We start from the raw sequence: 21,501 nt of genomic DNA on the forward strand, positions 1-21,501 counted from the left end.
GAAAGACTCACCTCAGCCAAGGCAAGCCGTCAGGGGATGAATGCCAGAGAAGATCAAAGTTCCCAGGTTAAAGCAAGCCGGGGCTAAGTCCCAAAATGTCTGCCGACATCTTAATATTCTTGATTTTACTCCCAAATGCCATGATCTTGTAGGCAGAGTTCTCTAGGACTTGTTTTGGAAAACTTGACTAAAGAAGCTCCTTGCTTCTGCTCAGCAGCCCTGAATCTAATAGGAAAAATGAAGGCCAAAGAGATAATACAATGGGGAGGAAAGTGGCTGTTTCACTTATGGTCAGCACAAGTTCTATATCAAGCACCGTGTGGCATAGACCCTGAACACAGGACGAGGCGTAGCCTCTGTGTCCTACTGGCTACATTCAATATGTATAACACATTAACTCATTTTACATAACATATTAAGCTCCCTTGAGTTACACAGGTACAATACTTACTAGTCCCTGTAGGTTCAAAGATGTGTTTGCTTAAGGGAATTTCAGAATGTCATCGTTATTAGCTTTGCTATGTTTGCACAAAGGAATAGTTTTCTGTGAGAGCCAAATTTTTGGATTCCTTCTTCATCTAGGTAAGCTGTAAATCACACCACTGGTCTGTTTTGTTTTGAGAGGGGGTGCATCCTCCGGTACTCAGGGATTTCTCCTGACTCTCTGCTTAAGGAACATTTCTGGCAGGGTTTGGAAGACCATATGTGGTGCCAGGGTTCAAAGGGTCAGCCATGTGCAAGGCAAGCACCATTTTTTTGAGGGGGGTCACACCCAATGGCACTCAGAGGTTACTCTTGGCTTTGCACTCAGAAATCCCTCCTGGCAGGCTCTGGGAAATGTGTGGGATGCTGGGAATCGAACTTGACTCTGTCCTGTCCCGTGTTGCCTTGAGCTATCACTCTAGCCCCAAGGCAAGCACCTTAACCCAGTACTATCTTGGGTGCAGGTTCGAGCCCTGGCATCCCATATGGTCCCCCGAGTAACCCCTGAGTACCACTGGGTGCTAAAAAACTAAAAAAACTAGGGGCCGGGCGGTGGCGCAAGAGGTAAGGTGCCTGCCTTGCCTGCGCTAGCCTTGGACGGACCACAGTTCGATCCCCTGGTGTCCCATATGGTCCCCCAAGCCAAGAGCAACTTCTGAGCGCATAGCCAGGAGTAACCCCTGAGCGTTACTGGGTGTGGCCCAAAAACCAAAAAAAAAAAAAAAAAAAAAAAGAGCTTGCTTTGCATGCGGCCAAACCTGAGTTTCAATCTCCTGCTTCCCCTGGAGTGATTCCTGAGTAGACTCTGAGCATCACCTGGTGTGGCCCAAAACAAACAAACAAAAACACAATAACATATTTTCCTTCCATTTATGACAGAGGGAGGACAACTGGAAATTCTGGAGAGACTTAGAAAGAGCAGTATGAAGTTACAAGACTACCTTAGAGATCTAAGCAAAAACTATTTACGGGCACTGATTTGACTAGTTTCTGAATGCTGTCATTGTTACAAATAGAATCACTTGTACCAAGCCCTGGAGGATACCCCTGAAACCAAGTAATACCATTTTAGTCTCTCAGGAATGTAATCCTATCCACTGCAATTTCCCAGTCCGGTGGGCTGCCTGCTCCACCTTCTATTTTACAGGCTATTCCTGTGCCTCTCACAATTAGACTGAAGCATTTTGATTTTGAAAGGTTTACCAAGGCCAATGAAGAATTTTAACTACACTCAGTTATTTTGTTTCCTGCCTCGGCTCAGTGTTCATGGAATGTTTTGGGTGGTCCTCTGGGGACCACATGGTGCCAGGAATTGAATCCAGACCTTCCCCTGAGCCCCATTCCTGCACCAATTTTGTTTCTTAACATAGTACAAGATTTAACAGCAAGATGCTCAGGGACCTACACCTGGCTCTGTATTTAGGCTTCATGCTATGTTGGGGATGAACCCATGCCTCTTACTTGAAAAACATGCCATCCCTTTGAGCTGTCATTCTCGATCCCAAACTAAATGACTTGTAAGAGAAACTAGAATGTGTCTCCCTTCCAAAATAGGTGACAAAGTATGTAAGGTATTTCTTGAATAAGTCCTGTGGCTTCACTTTTGCTCAGAAAATATCCTCAGAAGACGTTAAGTTTCCATTGGGCTTAAGTTTTCTGTAAATTACAAAAATAGTGGCTTAACCCTCCCATTTCATGTTTTTGTCCCAAAACTCACACACTACATTTACTGTAACTTGACCTGCTCTGGGAGCCCTTGTGAAGGGCAGGGAGAGCTTAAGTGCTTCCATTTTTTTTCTCTTTCCTCCTTCCTCCCTTCCTTCCTCCTCACCTGGCAGTGATCAGGAGCCATATGCAGTGCAGTGTATCTATGCAAAGTCAACTTCATGCAAGGCAAGAACCAATCTTTCTGGCCCTTTCATTTTCATCTGAAGTAGATATTCTGTACTTTGCTTTTCGTACCAGGGATAATACCCCGGGGCATGCATGTGACACAGCACTCTGTCATTCAACCCTATCCCTGTCCACTGGTTCTATAACTCCTATTTGTATCTGGATATATTTGAGACTTTTTTGTTTGTTTGTTTTGGGCCACACTTGGTGATGCTCAGGGGTTACTCCTGGCTATGTGCTCAGAAATTGCTCCTGGCTTGGGGGACCATATGGGACGCTAGGGGATCAAACCGTGATTGGTCCTAGGTTAGTGCGTGCAAGGCAAATGCCCTACCACTTGCACCACCACTCTGGCCCCAGTATCTGGATATATTTGTATAGCAGGGATTGCTGGCTGTTGAGGGCAGTGGAATAGGCCTTCTTCAAATACACCACTTTGGCATAGCAGGATTTTAAAATGATGAGTTTAGTTAGAGAAATAACTACATTGTGAACTATCCTAATAATGAGAATGTATGAGGAAAATAGAAAGCCAGTCTAGAGTACAGGTGGGGGTTGGGTGGGGAGGAGGAAGATTTGGAACATTGGTGATGGGAATGTTTCACTGGTGATGGGTGGTGTTCTTTACATGACTGAAACCCAAACACAATCATGTATGTAATCAAGGTGTTTAAATAAAATATATAAAAAAAAATGAGGCCGGTGAGGTGGCGCTAGAGGTAAGGTGTCTGCCTTGCAAGCGCTAGCCAAGGAAGGACCGTGGTTCCATCCCCCCATATGGTCCCCCCCCAAGCCAGAGGCAATTTCTGAGCTCTTAGCCAGGAGTAAACCCTGAACATCGAATGGGTGTGGCTCAAAAAAAAACAAAACAAAACAAAAAATGAAGATGATTTAGTTGAAGCAGTTACAAGAAAATCTCCCTAGGCTGGAGAGATAGAACACAAGTTAAGATGCTTTCTTGGCTGGGGCCAGCATGGTGGCACTAGAGGTAAGGTGTCTGCCTTGCCAGTGCTAGCCTAGGACTGCCATTCGATCCCCCAGCATCCCATATAGTCCCCCAAGCCAGGAGCGACTTCTGAGCGCATAGCCAGGAGTAACCCCTGAGCATTACCAGGTGTGGCCCAAAAGCCAAAAAAAAAAAAAAAAGATGCTTTCTTGGGGTCGGAGAGATAGCATAAGGGTACGGCATTCGCCTTGCATACACCCAACCTGGGACGAACCCGGGTTTGATTCCTGGCATCCCATATGGTTCCCGAAGCCTGCCAGAAGCTATTTCTGAGTGCAGAGACAGTACTCCTGAGTGCCACCGGGTATGACCCCAAAACAAGAAAAGGTACTTTCGGGGCCGGGCGGTGGCGCTGGAGGTAAGGTGCCTGCCTTGCCTGCGCTAGCCTAGGACGGACCGCGGTTCGATCCCCCGGCGTCCCATATGGTCCCCCAAGAAGCCAGGAGCAACTTCTGAGCGCATAGCCAGGAGTAACCCCTGAGCGTCACAGGGTGTGGCCCAAAAACCAAAAAAAAAAAAAAAGAAAAGGCACTTTCTTGCACATACTCAGCTCTGAACTGATTCCCCCACACCTCATAGGGTCCCCCCAGCCCTAAAAATTGTGATTGCTTAGCACAGGACCAGAAGTATACCCTCTACACTTGGGTGTATATTCTAATCTCTTCTCCCTAAGTCCCTTGTCTGCCTAAAAGCAAAATATTCAGGTTAGAGGCAAACCCACCCCAGTAGGAAGGACATATGCGATGAATGACCAGAGGCAGCTTGGACCCTTTCAGCCCAGTCTTCGGCTAGGGCTTTGCTGGCCCCTCTACCCCTTGGCAGTGCTATTGCTAGCTCAAGCCCCAGTAAAGTTCCCACCATAGCCTTGTGTTTCCAGGTGTGTCCCGTAGCAACAGATGCAGTTTCCTAAGTTGCAGAAAGAGCCACGTTTAGTTGTGGGCTCATAAAATCTGAGTCTACTCAGGTCTGAGTCAGAACTAAATGGAAGATGAGGCAGCTTACATCTGACTCAATAATAATCAGGGAGCACTCCTAGCAGTGCTTAGGGTATGCTGGGATGCTAGGTATCGAACATGGGTAGGCCTACTGCAAGGTAAACACCTTAAAAAGTTTGTCTTTTGAGTAACAGTTTAAATACCTGGAACCTTTTCATATTTGATGGCAATGAAGCTTGAACACTAAGAGATTAAGCTTATGATGTTTGAATGTTAAAATATTAAAAGAATTATACTATAGTAAAACAATGAAAAATAGTGGCCAGAACAATCTGATCACCTTTTTCTGCCAACTTGTTCATTGAACAAAGCCCTGAAGCATGTCTGCTTGGTCTTCCTGGCTATTACTGGTTACACCCATAAGAGAGCATTTCACTCAAAGCAGTAATCAAAGTTGATGGGTGGAAAAACAGGGGAGGGGCTGGAGAGGGAACAAGGCACTTGCAGGAGGCTGACTCTGCTTTGATTCCTATACTGCACAAGATCATTCATTTCCACGAGAAGTGATCCTTGAGCACAAAGCCAGATGAAACAATGCCTACTGTGGCCCAAAAGCAACAAATAAATCAAATAAAATACAATAAAACTATCCAAAACACACACACACACACACACACACACACACACAGAAACAGAACAAAACAAACAAAAAGTAGGGTAGGGCTAGAGCAAGCAAAGCCTGTGGGAGGGAGGCCAACGTTTAATTTCCTGTGCATTTAGCCAGAGGCTTAGTGCCTCAAAAACCAAATTAAAATAAATTGATTTTTTTGGGGGGGCACACCCGTTTGATGCTCAGGGGTGACTCCTGGCTAAGCGCTCAGAAATTGCCCCTGGCTTGGGGGGACCATATGGGACGCCAGGGGATAGAACCATGGTTCTTCCTTGGCTAGCGCTTGCAAGGCAGACACTTTACTTCTAGCACCACCTCACCGGCCCCAATTAAAATAAATTGTAAAGTAGAAAATTCCTGTAAAGAGCCATAGTACAGCGGTAGGGCATTTGTCTTGCACGCAGCCGACCCGGGAAGGATCCATCCCTGACATTCCATGTGGTCCTCTGAGCCTGCCAGGGGCGATTTTGAGCACAGAGCCAGGAGTAACTCATAACTCTAGTACTCCTGGGTGTGGCAAAAAGAAAACCAAAAACCTGGAAAGGACTGGAGGGATAATGCAGCTGTGAAGGTGACTGCTTTGGATGTGGTGGACTCCCATTCAATCCCTTTGGTCCCTGTTAGGAGCGATCTCGGAACACAGAGCCAGGAGATAGCCCTGAGCACTGCTGATTTGGCCTTACTTCTTTCCCCACAAAACATAATATGACATGCAAACTGTATTTCCAGATGCAATAGTGTTTGCCTATAGATGGAGATAACTGAAGGGAATTTCCCTTTCCAGCCCAAGTGGCACGTCTTCCAGTCTATTGAACTGGAGTTAACTATCTTATTCATAGCAGTTTAAATGCCAGTAGATGCAATTTTTCTTTTTTTTTTTTTTTTTTTTTTTTTTGGTTTTTGGGCCACACCCTGTGACGCTCAGGGGTTACTCCTGGCTATGCGCTCAGAAGTCGCTCCTGGCTTGGGGGACCATATGGGATGCCGGGGGATCGAACCGCGGTCCGTCCTAGGCTAGCGCAGGTAAGGCAGGCACCTTACCTTTAGCGCCACCGCCCGGCCCCAGATGCAATTTTTCTTAACCACCTCTGTGAGCGGCCAGCTTTCTTTTTCCTCATTTAATAACTTATGTGTAAGGAGACATTACCCAGGACTCAAAATTTACTGGTTTGTTTCCTCTCCCTATTTGTCTACCTCTGCAAGAAAACTTAGATGCATGCATTCGGGAGGCCGGGTTCAATGATGGGAAAAAGAACATGCAGAATAACAGTGACAAACGTCCGAATACCTGCTCAAATATGAAATCATAGAGAGGTTCCCCCCAAATCCTGCTCAATCTTCCCATTAGTGCAATCCTTGTCCCCAAGACTAAAATAAACTATTTCAAGCTAGGAAGTGCAAAAAAAAAAAAAAAAAGTCTTATTTACTCATGCATCCAAGAAAGCAATCAAGAACCCCACAAACAAGAAGACTCGTTCACTCCTTTTCCCACCAACAACCTCCTCAAACCCCTGGCCAGCACGCAGCTCGTCCAGGGCCTTTGGGGAACGAGCACTCAGCCCGACTCCCCTCCACTCTTCCAAGGACACGTGTTCTCGCCAAGTTCCGTTGCAGGAGCTGGAGCTCCTCCCAACCCACCGTTTTTTTTCCCCCAGGCACCGCCCCTCACCCTGCCATAAACCAATAGCATTCTGAGTCGTGACAGGTCCCGCCCCTCCAAGCCCCGCTCTCTCGCTTTTGTTCTCCTCCTCAGCCTGTGCGTTCCCAGCAAACCGAGTGGCAGCCTCTGATTGGTGGACGCCCGACAGCCAATCAGGAGGAGGCACCTCACGTTAGGGGCTCGGGGCTTTAAACGCGCGAGCGGCGGCGCGTGCAGAGGAGGTCGGAGGGGGAGTGGGCGGTGCCCCGGAACTTGGTCGCGCACCGACGCGCTTGCGCGGCCCACGGCCCGCTGCGATTGGTCAGACTTCGGAGTTGCCCCGCCCACCAGCCAATCACCGCCTAGGATTTCTGTCGGGGGTTTCTTTCTTCGCTGGACTTGGCGTCGGACGACAGACGGACCGCTGAGCGCAGCCGGTGTCTGGTCTCCGCGCTCCGCTCCGTCGCCATGAGGCTCCGGAAAGCCGCCCTGCTCGTCCTTCTCCTGGCGCTGGCGCAGCTGCTGGTGGTGGCGGCGAGCGCGCAGGGCCTGGACGAAGGTGAGCAGCTTGGCCTGGAGGGTGGCCGAGCTGGGTCTACCCCCCACCCAGCACTGCGCCCCGTGCAAAAGCTAGCGGAGAGGCCGTGGCCACGGGTTCCCTTGAGCACTGACCCTGACCTCTGACCCTTGACCCCTGACCTCCGACCCCTCGAGCTTGGGCCCTTGCAGGATGACTGCAGTGAGACTCCTATGCAAACTGGCTTTGCCCACGTTTCCCTAGGACCACCAGGCTCACTGCTTCCTGGTCAGATCTACAGGCAAGCAGGAGAGAGGAGAGAGGAGAGACTGGGGGTGTCTTAGGACTCTCAACTGATTTTTTGGAGAAAGGGTCATTATTAGATTCAGGTGGGAGCTCGCTTTTGCACTTTTAAGAACATCTCCTAGGCCTAGGGAGCTGAACTCCATGGTCTGATTTAGGGGAAGGTTTGCCGCCCTTAGGAACCGACTGGACCAGCGTTCCCGGTGTCTTCGTTGCTGCATTTTTTTTTTTTTTTCTTCTTGAAATCAGCCCGTCTTGAGAAATGTGAAATGGTAGAAACAAGCTGGGAACTTGGGGAAGTGCCCAGAGAGGAGACATTACTGGGCCTTGGGGTCCTGGACCCCCTTCGCTTGCTTCGGAGAACTTTGGTTTGCTTCCCTCTTGAGTTTGTTCCAGCATAGATAGCCCCTCATCTACTCTTAGCATGTGAGGTTGGGGTGAACTTTATACTCTTTCAAACATGACTTGTATGCAAGTCAAATTTTTAGCAGTACCCAAAACTAGAAGAGAAGGCACCCACCTGTCTGAGATTGTGGGGGCAGGGGTGTGCTTTTCTGTTCTTCACTGATCCCTGGGCAGAATTCATTCGGGGAGGGAGGCGCTCTGGTCAAGTCTGAAGGTACATTTTGGAACATGGTTAAGTAGAATAGTTGTGCTTGATTTTGATCTAGTGATTTTTGTTTCTGGGAAAAAAGGTGCTTTTTCTTCTTCCTACTTTCCTCTCTCCCTTGGTCCACTTGGCTGTACCCAAGGCTTACTACTCCTGACTCTATGCTCTGATGGAGCATGGAGGTTATGATGTCTTGGATTGAACCTGGATTTGCCATATGCCATAAACCCCTACATTATCTCTTCAGCTGCCTGGAAGTTGGGGGAATACTAGTGTATGTTTGTGGAGATGGGGGTTGAGCACCTTCTGAGTAGCCTGTTCTTTCCCCACTAAGACCTGGGACAGGGCACACTTGGAAGGACATCAGGGGCTTGAGGACATGAATCAATTCAGCAAGCCCTGATGCTTGAGGACCTGGAGGTAGATAGGAGCATCTAGTCTTTAGCCCCTCCTTCCCTTCCAGGAACACCCCCAAGATCTGTTCCAGTGCTTGTCTTTGTCCCTAGTGGTCACTTCCCTCCACTCTAAAGGTCAGCCCTATAGGTTTCCTTTTTTTTTCTCATTTTCTTTCTGCCTCACTTTTTTTTTTGGGGGGGAGCCTTTTTTTGGTTTTTAGGTCACACCCAGCAGCGATCAGGGGTTACTCCTGGCTTTGTGCTCAGAAATGGCTCCTGGCAGGCTCGGGGGACCACATGGGATGCTGGTATTTGAACCACCATCCTTCTGCATGCAAAACAAATGCACCACCTCCATGCTATCTCTCCGGCTCCTCTGCCTCACTTTTTGTGTTTTGTTTTTTTGGGCCACACCTGGTGGCACCAAGGGCTTACGCCTGGCTCTTTGCTCAGAAATCTCTCCTGGCAGGGTCAGTGGAATGCCAGGGATCAAACCCAGGTCTCTCCCCAAGTCTGTCCCCTGGGTCAGCCATGTGCGAGGCAAATGCCCTACGCTGTACTGTCGCTCTGGCCCTCTGCCTCACTTTTATTTTGTTTAATTTTTAGTGTCTGGCTTGAAAACCCAAGGCATTGAGTCTCATCTAAGCTTGCACTTGCTCTGTCTGCATTCCTGCCCCTTCATATTTGAGATTTAGCACAGAGGTGTCTGAGCCACATAATGTGTAGGCCTCCCAGAGCCCCCAAGAACATGATGACTAGATGGAGCTTTACCCCTCCTGGACTGTGGTTTTCCTTAGCTCTAATTAGAAGTAGCTGTACTCCAGGACCAGAGCAGTAATATATAGCAGGGAGGGCACTTGCCTTGCATGCCTCCAATTTGGGTTCGATTCCCCACATACTGTCTCTTGAGCCCTGCCAGGACTGATCCCTGAGCATGTTAGTGAACATTTGAAGACACAGAAATTTACATTAGTATTTAGGCTATATCCAGCTATGCTCAGAGATCATGGGGTTTGGGGACCAATGGGATGTCAGGAATTAAACCCAGGCCAAGCACCTTACCCCCTGTACAATATCATCAGCCCTTGAAAGAAAATTTTTGGCTGGGGCTAAACAGCAAGTACAATGAGTAGGGTGCTTGCTCTGCATGAGACTGAACTGATTTTGATGCCCAACACCCAGTATGGTCTAAATATTGCCAGGTGTGGCCAAAAAAATTAAAAGCGGAGAGATAGCGTGGAGATAGGGCATTTGCCTTGCATGCAAAAGGAAAGTGGTTTGAATCCCAGCATCCCATATGGTCCCCCGAGTTTGCCAGGAGCAATTTCTGAGCATAGAGTCAGGAGTAACCCCTGAGTTTTTGGGTGTGACCCAAAAACAAAAAAAAAAAAGAAAATTCTTGGGAGGCCGAGTGGTAGGGCATTTTCCTTGTACACGGCAGACACCGAATGGGCCCAGGTTCAATCCCCAGCATCCTATATGGTCCCCTGAGGCTGCCAGGAGAAATAACCCTTGAGTATCACCCAGTGTGGCCCAAAAACAAAAAAAGAAAGAAAGAAAGGAAGGAAGGAAGGAAGGAAGGAAGGAAGGAAGGAAGGAAGGAAGGAAGGAAGGAAGGGAGGAAGGAAGGAAGGAAGGGAGCTAGAGCTCGAGGGAGAGAACTTAAAGGTCGGCAGGAGGGGAACCAGGCTCCATCCCTCACACTCTCCTAGGCATGGTTCAAAAATCAAGAAGGGACTGAAGGCCTGAGAGGCAGAGAGGGATTTGAACTTGGACTTTTCCTCAGCCTGCCCCTTCTCTCTTCCAAGCCCTTTCTGTTTGGTTTTTTAGTTTTGTTTTTGGACCAAACCAGCCAGTGCTCAGGGCTTATGCCTGGCTTTGTGCCCAGGAGTCACTTCTGGTAGTGCTTGGGGACCATATTGAGTGCTAGGGATCAAATCTGGGTCAGCTTTGTGCAAGCCAAGTGCTCCACCTGCTTTACTACTGCTCCAGCCCTCAGCCCCTTTGCTGCCAGGTAATTGTGGGAGGGATAGGGGGTGCCTTCCTGGATTCTAGCTAGGAGGAGGGAAGGAAGCCTAGAGTGCAAGGATGGAAGCTAGTCCCAGACAAAGAGGGTCTGGATCAGGGGAGCATGTGTGTTTCCCAGGGACAGGATGTCAGACCTGTGGGTGTTGGTGCTTCAGAGCAGGGATGTGCCAGCCTTGCTCCAGGATTCTAGCCAGGTTGAGTCTTCTCTATTCAGGTGTTTTTCTTCTGTGGCAAGAACTCGACTTCAGGCTGGATTTGTTGTAACAGGCCGTTTGTTGTATGTGCTAGGCACACATGCACTTCCTCCCTAATATTATCCCTCTGCTTCTTTGGGGTGACCTTACCCCGACAGTGACTTAGCTGAAGTTTGAAGGAGACTCCCTTCCTCTTCCCTCTCAGCCCAACCTTCCTCTAAAGAACCCAAAGTGCGGATTGCAGAATGGGGATGAGAACTTTACCCCTGAATGTGGAGCTTGGCTCCCACAGTCCTGCTAGCAGGGCAGCACCTGGAGGGAAGTGAGACCCTTTGGGGAACTGGGGTTGGGTTGCTCAGGCCAGCCCTAAGAGAGGCATCAATTTCTAGGTGGGGGGCCAGGTGGGGTGATATTGGGATGTTGTGGGGCCCAGAACTGTGGATCCCAGTATCATCTGACACTTTGAACCATGAGCCAGCAGCAGTGTCTCATAGACCTGTGCCCCACCTTTCAGGGCATAGCAGGTTTAGGGGTTCAGGGACTCTGAGGAGGGGATCAACCAGTCTCTCACCTCCTGGCATTTCTCCCTCAGACTCTAGTAAAGACAGTGCCCTCGAGGAGGAGGAAGAGGAGGACGAGGAGGATGAGGAGGATGAGGAGGAAGACGATGACTCTGAAGTTAAGGAGGAGAATGGGGTACTGGTTCTCAAGGACGCTAACTTTGACTCTTTTGTGGCTGACAAAGACACAGTGCTGCTGGAGTTCTATGCCCCATGGTAAGGCATGGACCTCTGACTCCCTCCTCAGAGTTTGTCCTCTCTTCTGGCTTAACCCCAGCTCAAATGAGGGTGGATTCATAGGAAGAGTTGCAGCAGTAAAGAGAGTGCCCAGGCTGTGATGGATAACCTTCCTCAGAGCCCCTAATCGGGAAGGACACCTCTCCCGATTGAGCCTGCTATCTATCTTGCTTCTTTTCCTTCTGGGATCACCCCAGAATTACTAGGGGATCACTCTCAATACAGTGCCAGGGTATGTGATGTAAAACCAGGCCATGCACTCTAGCCCTCCATATTTTCCCCCCAATAAAGAGTTATGACTCATGGCCAGAGTGATAGAGAATAGTAGGGAAGGAACGTTCCAGGCACAGGCAAGGATTTGATCTCTCGAACCTCATAATCCCTGGAGCCTGCCAGGAGTGAGCTCTGAATACCGCCAGGTATGACCAAAAACCAAAGATGGGGGAACCTGGCTTAATGGCTCCACCTGCTGGAGTGTGAAGTTCCCCCTTTCTCTGATGCCTTGTTGGGGATCACTTCCTGCTCCATCCCCTGCCCCCTGTTTTTGTCTGCCTTACTGGATTTAATTCCCCTGGGGTACACTTAACCTGTTTCTCCCTGAACCCCATTTCTAGGTGTGGGCACTGCAAACAGTTTGCGCCCGAGTATGAGAAGATTGCCAGTGTCTTGAAGGAGCATGAGCCTCCGGTTCCCGTGGCGAAGATAGATGCCACCACAGAGTCGGGGCTGGCTGGCCGCTTCGATGTGAGTGGCTACCCCACCATCAAGATACTCAAGAAGGGCCAGGCTGTGGACTATGAGGGCTCCAGGACACAGGAAGGTGGGTGGGCAGAGCCCCTCTGTTGCATGAAATGTGTGTGGCCCTGCTGATCAGGGTGGGGTGCTCCCCATTTCTGACTTCATCCTGAGATGGGGAGCAGAGGGGTAGAATGACCTGAGAGGCCTGATGGTCTTATGAAACAGTGGTCTCAGGCTTCTGGCAAGCAACTTGTATTTTTCAGAAAAGCAAGGAGTGTGAGTGTGTGTGTTGGCATGTGCTGTATGTGGGGAATGTGTTGGTGTGTGTTTGGGTATGTGTGTGGGTTGTTGCTATGTTGTGGTATTGTGTTGTATGTGTTGGTGTGGAGAGTGGATGTTAGTATGTGTAGGGAATATGTTATATGTGTTAATGTGGAGGGTGTGTATTGATGTATGGTAGTATGTGTGTGCTTGTGTGTATATGCACTTAGCACAGTTGTTGCTGTGGGGAAAGAGATAGCACAGTGGCGTTTGCCTTGCAAGCAGCCGATCCAGGACCTAAGGTGGTTGGTTCAAATCCCGGTGTCCCATATGGTCCCCCATGCCTGCCAGGAGCTATTTCTGAGCAGATAGCCAGGAGTAACCCCTGAGCACCGCCAGGTGTGGCCCAAAAAACAAAAAACAAAAAATCAAAACAAAACAAGAATTCAATCTGGATCTTCTGTGTGCAAAGCCCGAGCCCCAGCCTACTGGGAGTGTTTTCATATCACCTCATGACATATTATGGGGTGGCAGGCATTATGGATGCCCATATTAGCTGGCCCTGCACTCCTTAATTAACTTCACTTTGTTAACTGACCCTGACCTTACCTGCCCCCCAAACATTATACTGGCCACTCCCACATTAAGCTACCCTGAGCCCTTGAGCACCCAGGGCTATGGGGGACTAGGCTAGAGTTTGAGGGGACCGTGCCCTGCTGGTCACACTTTGTGGGTCTCAATCCTTATATTTCTGGTTTGGTTTGATTTGGGGCCACACTCAGAGGTGCCCTAGGATACTGGTGTTGGGGTTCACACTGGGGCCTATTGCGCTGTCATGACATCATCCCTCTGGGCCATGTGCGGGGGGATTCTGCGATTTGCTGAACTTGTGTCAGGGCTAAGTCTTGCACAGTGTATGGTGGGGCCATGTTCCATGCCTGATACCCAACCCTGAACCAGCCCTTCTTAAACATTCTCAGCCACGGGGTCTGTCTTTATTTTTTTTTTTTATTTTGAGGGAATTCTATACTTGGCAGTGCCATTTGAAGACCTTTAACAGCTGTCAAGGTATCCTGTAGCCACTTAGGGTCTTTGAGCCTTCAGCTGAGGAGCCCTTTGTCCTATCGCAGGGGTCTCCCATCCTGCTCTGGCACAGGAGGGCTGGCCAGCAGGGCCCATGCACATATTCTGTCCTGTTCGACCCCTGCAGAGATCGTGGCCAAAGTGAAGGAGGTAGCCCAGCCCAGCTGGACACCACCACCAGAAGTCACACTCGTTTTGACCACAGACAACTTTGATGAGGTGGTAGATGCTGCCGATATCATCCTTGTGGAGTTCTATGCTCCCTGGTAAGTAGGGGAGCTGTGGGGCCTCCTGTCCCAGGCTCCCTCCCCTGGCCAGCTGATACCTTGATACCTGGCTTGGGTCTGGGAGGAAAAGTACAGAAAAGAGCTGTGGGTCCATTTGGGGGGTGTCTCTGCTCTGGCCTGTCCCTGCATCCTCCTCACACCTTTTGAGGGAGTGTCATCCTTCCAGGAGGCTGTCCACACCAGGGATTTTGGCCTGGTGAGTCCTGGGGGGTACATGAGTGGTTCTGGATCCTGGGCAGTTGCTCTCAGCCAAAGGGCGAAGGTTAGGTGGCCTGATTGGTCAGAGTTTATTTGCCCGAGCACAGCAGGGGCTGCCTTGCTCCTGTCCATCTGACCCAGAGCACGACACCCCCAGCTCGAGTGTGACTGCCTAGGTCTCCACCCTTCCTTTGGTTTGGGAGCAGCCACAGACCCCAGGCCCCACCGAAGCTGGCTCCCCTGCAGGTGTGGACACTGCAAGAAGCTGGCCCCCGAGTACGAGAAGGCAGCCAAGGAGCTAAGCAAGCGTTCGCCCCCCATTCCCCTGGCCAAGGTGGATGCCACTGTGGAGACTGAGCTGGCCAAGAGGTTTGATGTCTCTGGCTACCCCACCCTGAAAATCTTCCGCAAAGGAAAGCCCTTCGATTACAATGGCCCTCGGGAGAAATATGGTAAAGACCCTCCCTTCCCCAGCCCCTGATACCCCCCCCAAGCCCAGACCCCCCCACTCAAGGCCTGTCTGCACCAGGCATTGTGGACTACATGGTGGAGCAGTCAGGGCCGCCGTCCAAGCCACTCACATCCCCGAAGCAGGTTCAAGAATTCCTGAAAGATGGGGACGACGTGCTCATCATTGGGATCTTCAAGGGGGACAGTGACCCTGCCTATGATCGGTACCAGGAGACGGGTGAGGACAGGCCCTAAGTAGGGGTGATTATGGGTAGTCTTGGTGCTCTTCCTTTCAGGGATGGGCTAGTTGGATGGTCTCCCTGCTTCTCCCACCCCATTACTCTAGCTTCTGGAGGCAGTCGGGCATTCTGGGACCAGGGCCCCTTTAGTTCAGGCATTGGTCCTATTCATTGAGGTGGTTTCTTGCCCCCACATTTCCTTCTGTCCAGCCAACAGTCTGCGGGAGGATTACAAATTCCACCACACATTCAGTGGGGATGTGGCCAAGTTCCTGAAGGTATCCCCAGGCAAGTTGGTGATGATGCAGCCTGAAAAGTTCCAGTCCAAGTTTGAGCCCCCGAAGCATGTGATGGACATAAAGGTAAGCTTAGGGAGGTGGACAGTTCCCCTGGTGGGGGTGGTGGGGAGGACTCTTGCATAAATACTTTGCTGCCTCTACCCTGAAAGCTTCATTGTACTCACACCCCAGCTTTTGAGGGGGCATGGAGAGCCTTCATTGAATGAACTGATCTTCATGCAAAGCTTTTGTTTGAGGGATAGATAGTACAGTGGGGAGGGCACTTGTCTTGCTTGCAACAAACCTGGGTTCAATCCCCAGCACCCAATGAGGTCCCCAAGCACCACCAGGAATGATCCTGAGTGCAGAGCCTGGAATAAGCCCTGTGAATCACTGTGGCCCAAACACAAGGAAATTTTAAAGACTTGTTTGCTGGAGAGTTGGGGAGTCAAGAACTCAAGAGCCCAGCAGACAATGTGCGCACAGGAACAGGAGTTAGTTGACTTGTCATCAAGAACAGTCCTTCAGGGTCAGCCATCCTGCTCCCACATCGGCACATGCACACACAAGCACACACACACACACACACACACAGGTGTGCCTGCACAGATACACCCGCACACACATGTCCTTTGTGTGCCTGCTTCATCCCTCCAGAGTCCAGCACCCACTTTTGTGTGGGGCCACACAGAGTCCCCTTTCTTCCCTTGGTCGAGGTGTCTCCCAGCAGAGCATAGACCAGCCAGTAGCCCTTTCCACTGATTCCACACCAGCTGGACTCAAGAAGTTCTTTCAGGGGCCGGGTGGTGGCGCTGGAGGTAAGGTGCCTGCCTTGCCTGCGCTAGCCTAGGACGGACCGCGGTTCGATCCCCCGGCGTCCCATATGGTCCCCCAAGAAGCCAGGAGCAACTTCTGAGCGCATAGCCAGGAGTAACCCCTGAGCGTCACAGGGTGTGGCCCAAAAACCAAAAAAAAAAAAAAAAAAAAAAAAGTTCTTTCAGAGCTATGAGAAGACTAGAGGGACTTCTTGGGGTGTGTGTGGATGAGGACCACTGAGCACTTCCTTCTTGGCAGGGCTCCACGGAGGGCACAGCCATCCAGGAGTTCATGCTTCGACATACACTCCCCCTCGTGGGCCACCGGAAGCCCAGCAATGAGGCCAAGCGCTATGCACGGCGCCCCCTGGTGGTCGTGTACTACAGCGTAGACTTCAGCTTCGACTACCGTGCAGGTGAGGCATTGAATTTGGGGATTTAGAGGGTAATTAAGTGGGCCCCTCCTCCCACCTGTCCCCAGTCCAAATGCTGGTCATCAGTGAGGCACTTCGACCTGGCCCTCTTGGAAAAGGGGGGACAGGCTTCTAGAACTTTATAACACCACCCAGCCCAGCTCACTGCCCCCACCCCTTGCAGCCACCCAGTTCTGGCGAAGCAAGGTGCTAGTGGTGGCCAAGGACTTCCCAGAATATGCCTTCGCCGTGGCCGATGAGGACGACTTTGCCTCTGAGGTGAAGGACCTGGGACTGAGTGAGAGTGGGGAGGATGTGAATGCTGCCATCCTAGCAGACGGTGGCCGACGCTTCGCCATGGAGCCCACCGACTTTGACTCAGATGCACTGCGTGACTTTGTCATGGACTTTCAGAAGGGTGAGTGACTGGCCTGACGGGTCCAGTGCTGGGGACAAATGCCACAACCTGACATCCTGCTGACCCTCTCCTTTCCCAAAACAAAGCAAAGCACAGGAGTCTTAGAAATCCGGGGAACCTGGACCAGAGCTGTCAGCTACCCTCCTAGAGAGCCTGGATACCAACTCAGCCAGCAAGGGGGGATCAGGAACTCGGGGCTCGAAAGCCTCTCCGGCAGCATTGCTCCTAAAGGAGTTGGAAGAATGGAAAGGTCTCGCTGCAGTGTAAGAGAGCACACATAGACACAGCGGAGATTCTGTTGAGGCAATCCCAACTTTACTGAGGCAAAAGCTTGGTTTATATAAATCAAGGGATGGTGGGGAATAGGTCACATTCTATGCCTGTTAGCCTGCTTTACATCAGTCTTCTGACAGCCCACATCCTGTCTCCTGGTAAGTGCATGGGGATGAAGGGCAGCCATTACAGGCACTTCCCCTTACAAGCTTGGACAGTGGGTCTAAATGGGTGCACAGCAGACCAGAGAGAACAAAGAGCCCCAGAAGAGCCATCTTACAGTGGGGAGGGCGCTGGCCTTCATGTGTATGATTCTAGTTCAATCCCATATGTTCCCTGAGCACTGCCAGTTGTGAGCCCCTTTCCTCCAAAAAAAGCAAAGAAGAAATTCAGAAAACTTGGATTGGAAAGATAGTACGGGCCCAGAGAGATAGCACAATGGTGTTTGCCTTGCAAGCAGCCGATCCAGGACCTAAGGTGGTTGGTTCAAATCTCAGTGTCCCATATGGTCCCCTGTGCCTGCCAGGAGCTATTTCTTTTCTTTTTTTTGCACAGGAGCTATTTCTTTTCTTTTTTTTGTTTTTGTTTTTGGGCCACACCTGGTGGTGCTCAGGGGTTACTCCTGGCTGTCTGCTCAGAAATAGCTCCTGGCAGGCACGGGGAACCATATGGGACACCGGGATTCAAACCAACCACCTTTGGTCCTGGATCGGCTGCTTGCAAAGCAAACACCGCTGTGCTATCTCTCCGGGCCCAGGAGCTATTTCTGAGCAGACAGCCAGGAGTAACCCCTGAGCACCGCTGGGTGTGGTCCAAAAACAAAACATAAAAAACAAACAAAAAAAAAGATAGTACAGTGGGTAAGGTGCTTGACTTGTTCGCAAATGATCTGGATTTGATCCTCAGCATCCCATATGGGCTTTTACCAAAAGGCTTCTGATTGCAAAGCCAGGAGTAAGCTCTGAGCACTACCAGATATGGCCAAGGAAAAAAAAATTGGGAACTCTTCATTCAGAAACATTTGAAGGTGACCAGAGCAATAGTACAGCAGGGAGGACACTTGACTTGCATGTGCTCGATCCCCAACGTCAACTTCAATCCCCAACATCCCCATAGTTCCCTAGTCACCAGCAGAAATGATTCCTGAGTGTAGTGCCATGAATAACCCCTGAACATTTTCGAGTATGACCCAAAAATTAAAAACCACACCAAAGGGGCCGGAGTGGTGGTGCGGAGCGGTAAGACTTCTGCCTTGTCGGCTAGCCTAGGACAGACTGCAGTTCAATCCCCTGGAGTCCTAGGTGTCTGTAGAAACATACTTTGAGGCTTCAAAGTCTCAAGTCTCGTGGTCCTTTTTTTGTAAATTTTATTTAAAGAAAGTGTGTCACATAGTTGATATAACTAATCATAATACATTTGTTTTAGGATGACAAAGTGAAGTTATTAAAGAATAGAAAATAGGGGGCCGGGCTGTGGCGCTAGAGGTAAGGTGCCTGCCTTGCCTGCGCTAGCCTTGGATGGACAGCGGTTCGATCCCCCGGTTTCCCATATGGTCCCCAAGCCAGGAGCAACTTCTGAGCACATAGCCAGGAGTAACCCCTGAGCGTCACCGGGTGTGGCCCAAAAACCAAAAAAAAAAAAAAAAAAAAAAATAGAAAATAGGGTGCCGGAAAGATAGCACAGCGGCGTTTGCCTTGCAAGCAGCCGATCCAGGACCTAAGGTGGTTGGTTCGAATCCCAGCATCCCATATGGTCCCCCGTGCCTGCCAGGAGCTATTTCTGAGCAGATAGCAAGAAGTAACCCCTGAGCACCACCAGGTGTGGCCCAAAAACCAAAAAAAAGAAAATAGAAAATCTGAAAATCATGGTTCTTGGTTACTGAGCCCAGTGCTCTATTGGCTCAGGGTCAGCCCAGCTCTCTCCCACAAACTTGTCTGCATGAGTGACCCCATACTTGGTCCCCTTCTGACCTCAAGAGACTGGGAAAGGGGCAGCTTCTGCCAACCAGGCCCTGACCCACACTTGCAACTCCTGGTCTTCTGCAGGAAAGCTGAAGCCTGTCATCAAGTCCCAGCCTGTGCCCAAGGCCAACAAGGGGCCAGTGAAGGTGGTGGTGGGTAAGACCTTTGACTCCATCGTCCTGGATCCCAAGAAGGACGTGCTCATCGAGTTCTATGCGCCATGGTGCGGCCACTGCAAGCAGCTAGAGCCCGTGTACACTGACCTGGGCAAGAAGTTCAAGGGCCACAAGGGGCTGGTCATCGCCAAGATGGACGCCACCGCCAATGACATCACCAGCGATCAGTACAAGATCGATGGCTTCCCCACTATCTACTTCGCCCCTCGTGGGGACAAAAAGAACCCAGTGAAATTCGAGGGTGGGGACCGCAACCTGGAGCAGTTGAGCAAGTTTATCGAGGAACACATCACAGAGCCCAGTGGGGCCCGGGACGAGCTGTGAGGGGACACCAGGCTCCATCGGGTCTTTGTGCGTCATTATTTTTATACGCTGGTGTCTCCGCTCGGGCTCTGAAAACAAAAGCTCTCAATGACTCAATATGCTGATTTTTACAAAGCATCTATTTTTTTCATTATTTGGGGTTTGATTTTTTTTTTTTAACCTTTCAATTTCTTTAATATATTTCCTCAAAGCAGACAAGTTGTGAATCACCTTTGTTGTAAATGGTTTTTTTCCTCTTTTTTTTTTTAATTTAAAATTAAAAAATACTTGGGCCAAACTATGTTGCCTTTGGCGCTTTCTCACCTGTGTGCTTAGAGTGATCTGGGAGAGCAAGGTCCGCCCAGACTCCAAATATGGCTCCTGGCACCTCTTATCCCAGCCAGCACACCAAGCCAGGGAGCTTTGCCAAGGTCACCCGCTCAGCCAGCCAGATCGGGTTCCTCATAGCACCCATGTTTCTGAGGAGGATGGAGGATGGAGGAATGGCATGTTTGGGGGTATGAGGGAGGCTATAAAGGGCCCATAACTGCTGGACCCTTGGTTGGAATGAGGAGGAAGAACCTCCAAAACATCTAGATTCAGCCTCCCTCATCCTTCCTGTACCCCTGTACAAAGTGGGTGTGCACTTCAGTGTCCTACAGCTCTTCCCTTTAGAATCCTAGACCCTTAACGCAGCTAGTGAATTAAATCTCCCTAGTTGTTTCCAAAGGCCTTTCTACAAAGAGTCTGATGGAAGCATCTCACTGGGGTCCTGGTCTGAGTCTGCTCTCTGCGGGTGTGGCTTTGAATTGGTCAGGTCATCTCCCACCCCTCCTTCCCTCTGCATCATGGAGAATGAAGGGCTCTGAGCTGCTCTGAGCCTCAGAGAGGCTATGTCTGTCTGTCCATCCTGTTCAGTTTAAGGTTAAAGACTGCAGGGGGACTAGAGCAATAGTACAGTAGAAATAGAGAATGGGGAAGGTACTTGCTTTGCACATGAGCAAACAAGGTTCTATTCCTGACCCCCCATAGAGCCCCCCAAGCACTGCTAGGAGTGATCCCTGAGTGCAGAACCAGGAATAACTCCTGGGCAACCCCGAGTGCAGCCCCAAAACAACAGAGAAGAAAATGTTTTTATTTTTTTTCCAGGGAAGGAGATTGCCCTGTCCTAGGCTCAGTTTTCCATGGTTCAGTAATGCACCCAGTTCCTTTGACAGCAAGTTCCTTTGCCCTAAACTTTGGGGGTTACCAAACTGAAACTTGATTTCACACATTCCTCCAGAGGAATGTGGAGGAGCCCGTACAGACTTTGGAATTCTTATATATATGGGAATCTTCACAGCTTTGGCAGGCAGGGAGGGGGCAGAGGATGTACTAGAAATGTAGGTGACAGGGCATGGGGATGACTGTGAAAGGAACTCTTTAAGAGTGGGTGTCTGGAGGGGACAGAGAATACTATGTGGAATGCACCTTCTCTGAGACCAATCTGGGATCAATCCCCCACACCATACAGGATGTGGCCTACACCCCACCACTCCAGAATTAAGACACCAGAGCCACATGAGGGGCAAGTCATTGTAGCAGGTTGCAGGGTGGGTGAGGATCAGGCTACCTGTAGAGACATCAGAGAGTACTAGGAAGGTTCTGGAGGGAATCAGGAACTGGGGTGGAAATTTCTCGAGAAACTACCTGATGATTGACAGAAACGTTCACAGCGCCATCTTGTGGCACTTCGATGAAAGTGACATGTTTAGCGGAGATCTCCAGGTCCTTGGTTTTCTCTTAGTGATTAGAACGATCTTGCAAGCAGCCTCAGGTGTTGGAAATACTGAAGAACTGGAAGGGTGCTTGCCTTGCAAGTGTGTTTGATCCCCGTCACTCCATAGGGTCCCCCAAGCCTCAGGTGTTGGAAATACCGAAGAATTGGAAGGGTGCTTGCCTTGCAAGTGTGTTTGATCCCCGTCACTCCATAGGGTCCCCCAAGCACTGCCAAGAGAGGTCCCTAAGTGCAGATTCAGAACTCACACCAGAGTGGTGTTGGTGGAATGTGAAATGGTAAAGTTAATTGCTTTATACCTATAATTATGTAGGTTTAGTTTACTAATGGAATTAGCTTCAGGATTGACCTAAGGCTAGGG

General features: G+C 50.0%; 1 protein-coding gene across 1 annotated transcript; it reads left to right on the forward strand.

Moving 5' to 3' along the window:
* Window positions 1-6,936: 6,936 nt before the first annotated feature.
* PDIA4 (protein disulfide isomerase family A member 4) lies at window positions 6,937-19,582 on the forward strand. Its single transcript, XM_049769434.1, has 10 exons — window positions 6,937-7,185; window positions 11,266-11,449; window positions 12,085-12,290; window positions 13,680-13,818; window positions 14,284-14,489; window positions 14,567-14,725; window positions 14,937-15,088; window positions 16,079-16,235; window positions 16,417-16,650; window positions 18,969-19,582. The coding sequence occupies exons 1-10, from the start codon at window positions 7,095-7,097 to the stop codon at window positions 19,382-19,384; spliced, it is 1,944 nt and encodes a 647-aa protein (XP_049625391.1). The 5' UTR covers window positions 6,937-7,094; the 3' UTR covers window positions 19,385-19,582.
* Window positions 19,583-21,501: the final 1,919 nt, after the last annotated feature.

Source organism: Suncus etruscus, chromosome 1, assembly GCF_024139225.1.
Source record: "Suncus etruscus isolate mSunEtr1 chromosome 1, mSunEtr1.pri.cur, whole genome shotgun sequence".
Classification (NCBI taxonomy): domain Eukaryota; kingdom Metazoa; phylum Chordata; class Mammalia; order Eulipotyphla; family Soricidae; genus Suncus; species Suncus etruscus.

Bases quoted from the DNA above. Each gene is read 5' to 3' on its own strand.
- PDIA4 (XM_049769434.1), top strand. From the start codon at position 7,095: ATGAGGCTCCGGAAAGCCGCCCTGCTCGTCCTTCTCCTGGCGCTGGCG. The intron at 7,186-11,265 runs GTGAGCAGCTTG...TTTCTCCCTCAG, and splicing joins CGCGCAGGGCCTGGACGAAG to ACTCTAGTAAAGACAGTGCC. The intron at 12,291-13,679 runs GTGGGTGGGCAG...CGACCCCTGCAG, and splicing joins GGGCTCCAGGACACAGGAAG to AGATCGTGGCCAAAGTGAAG.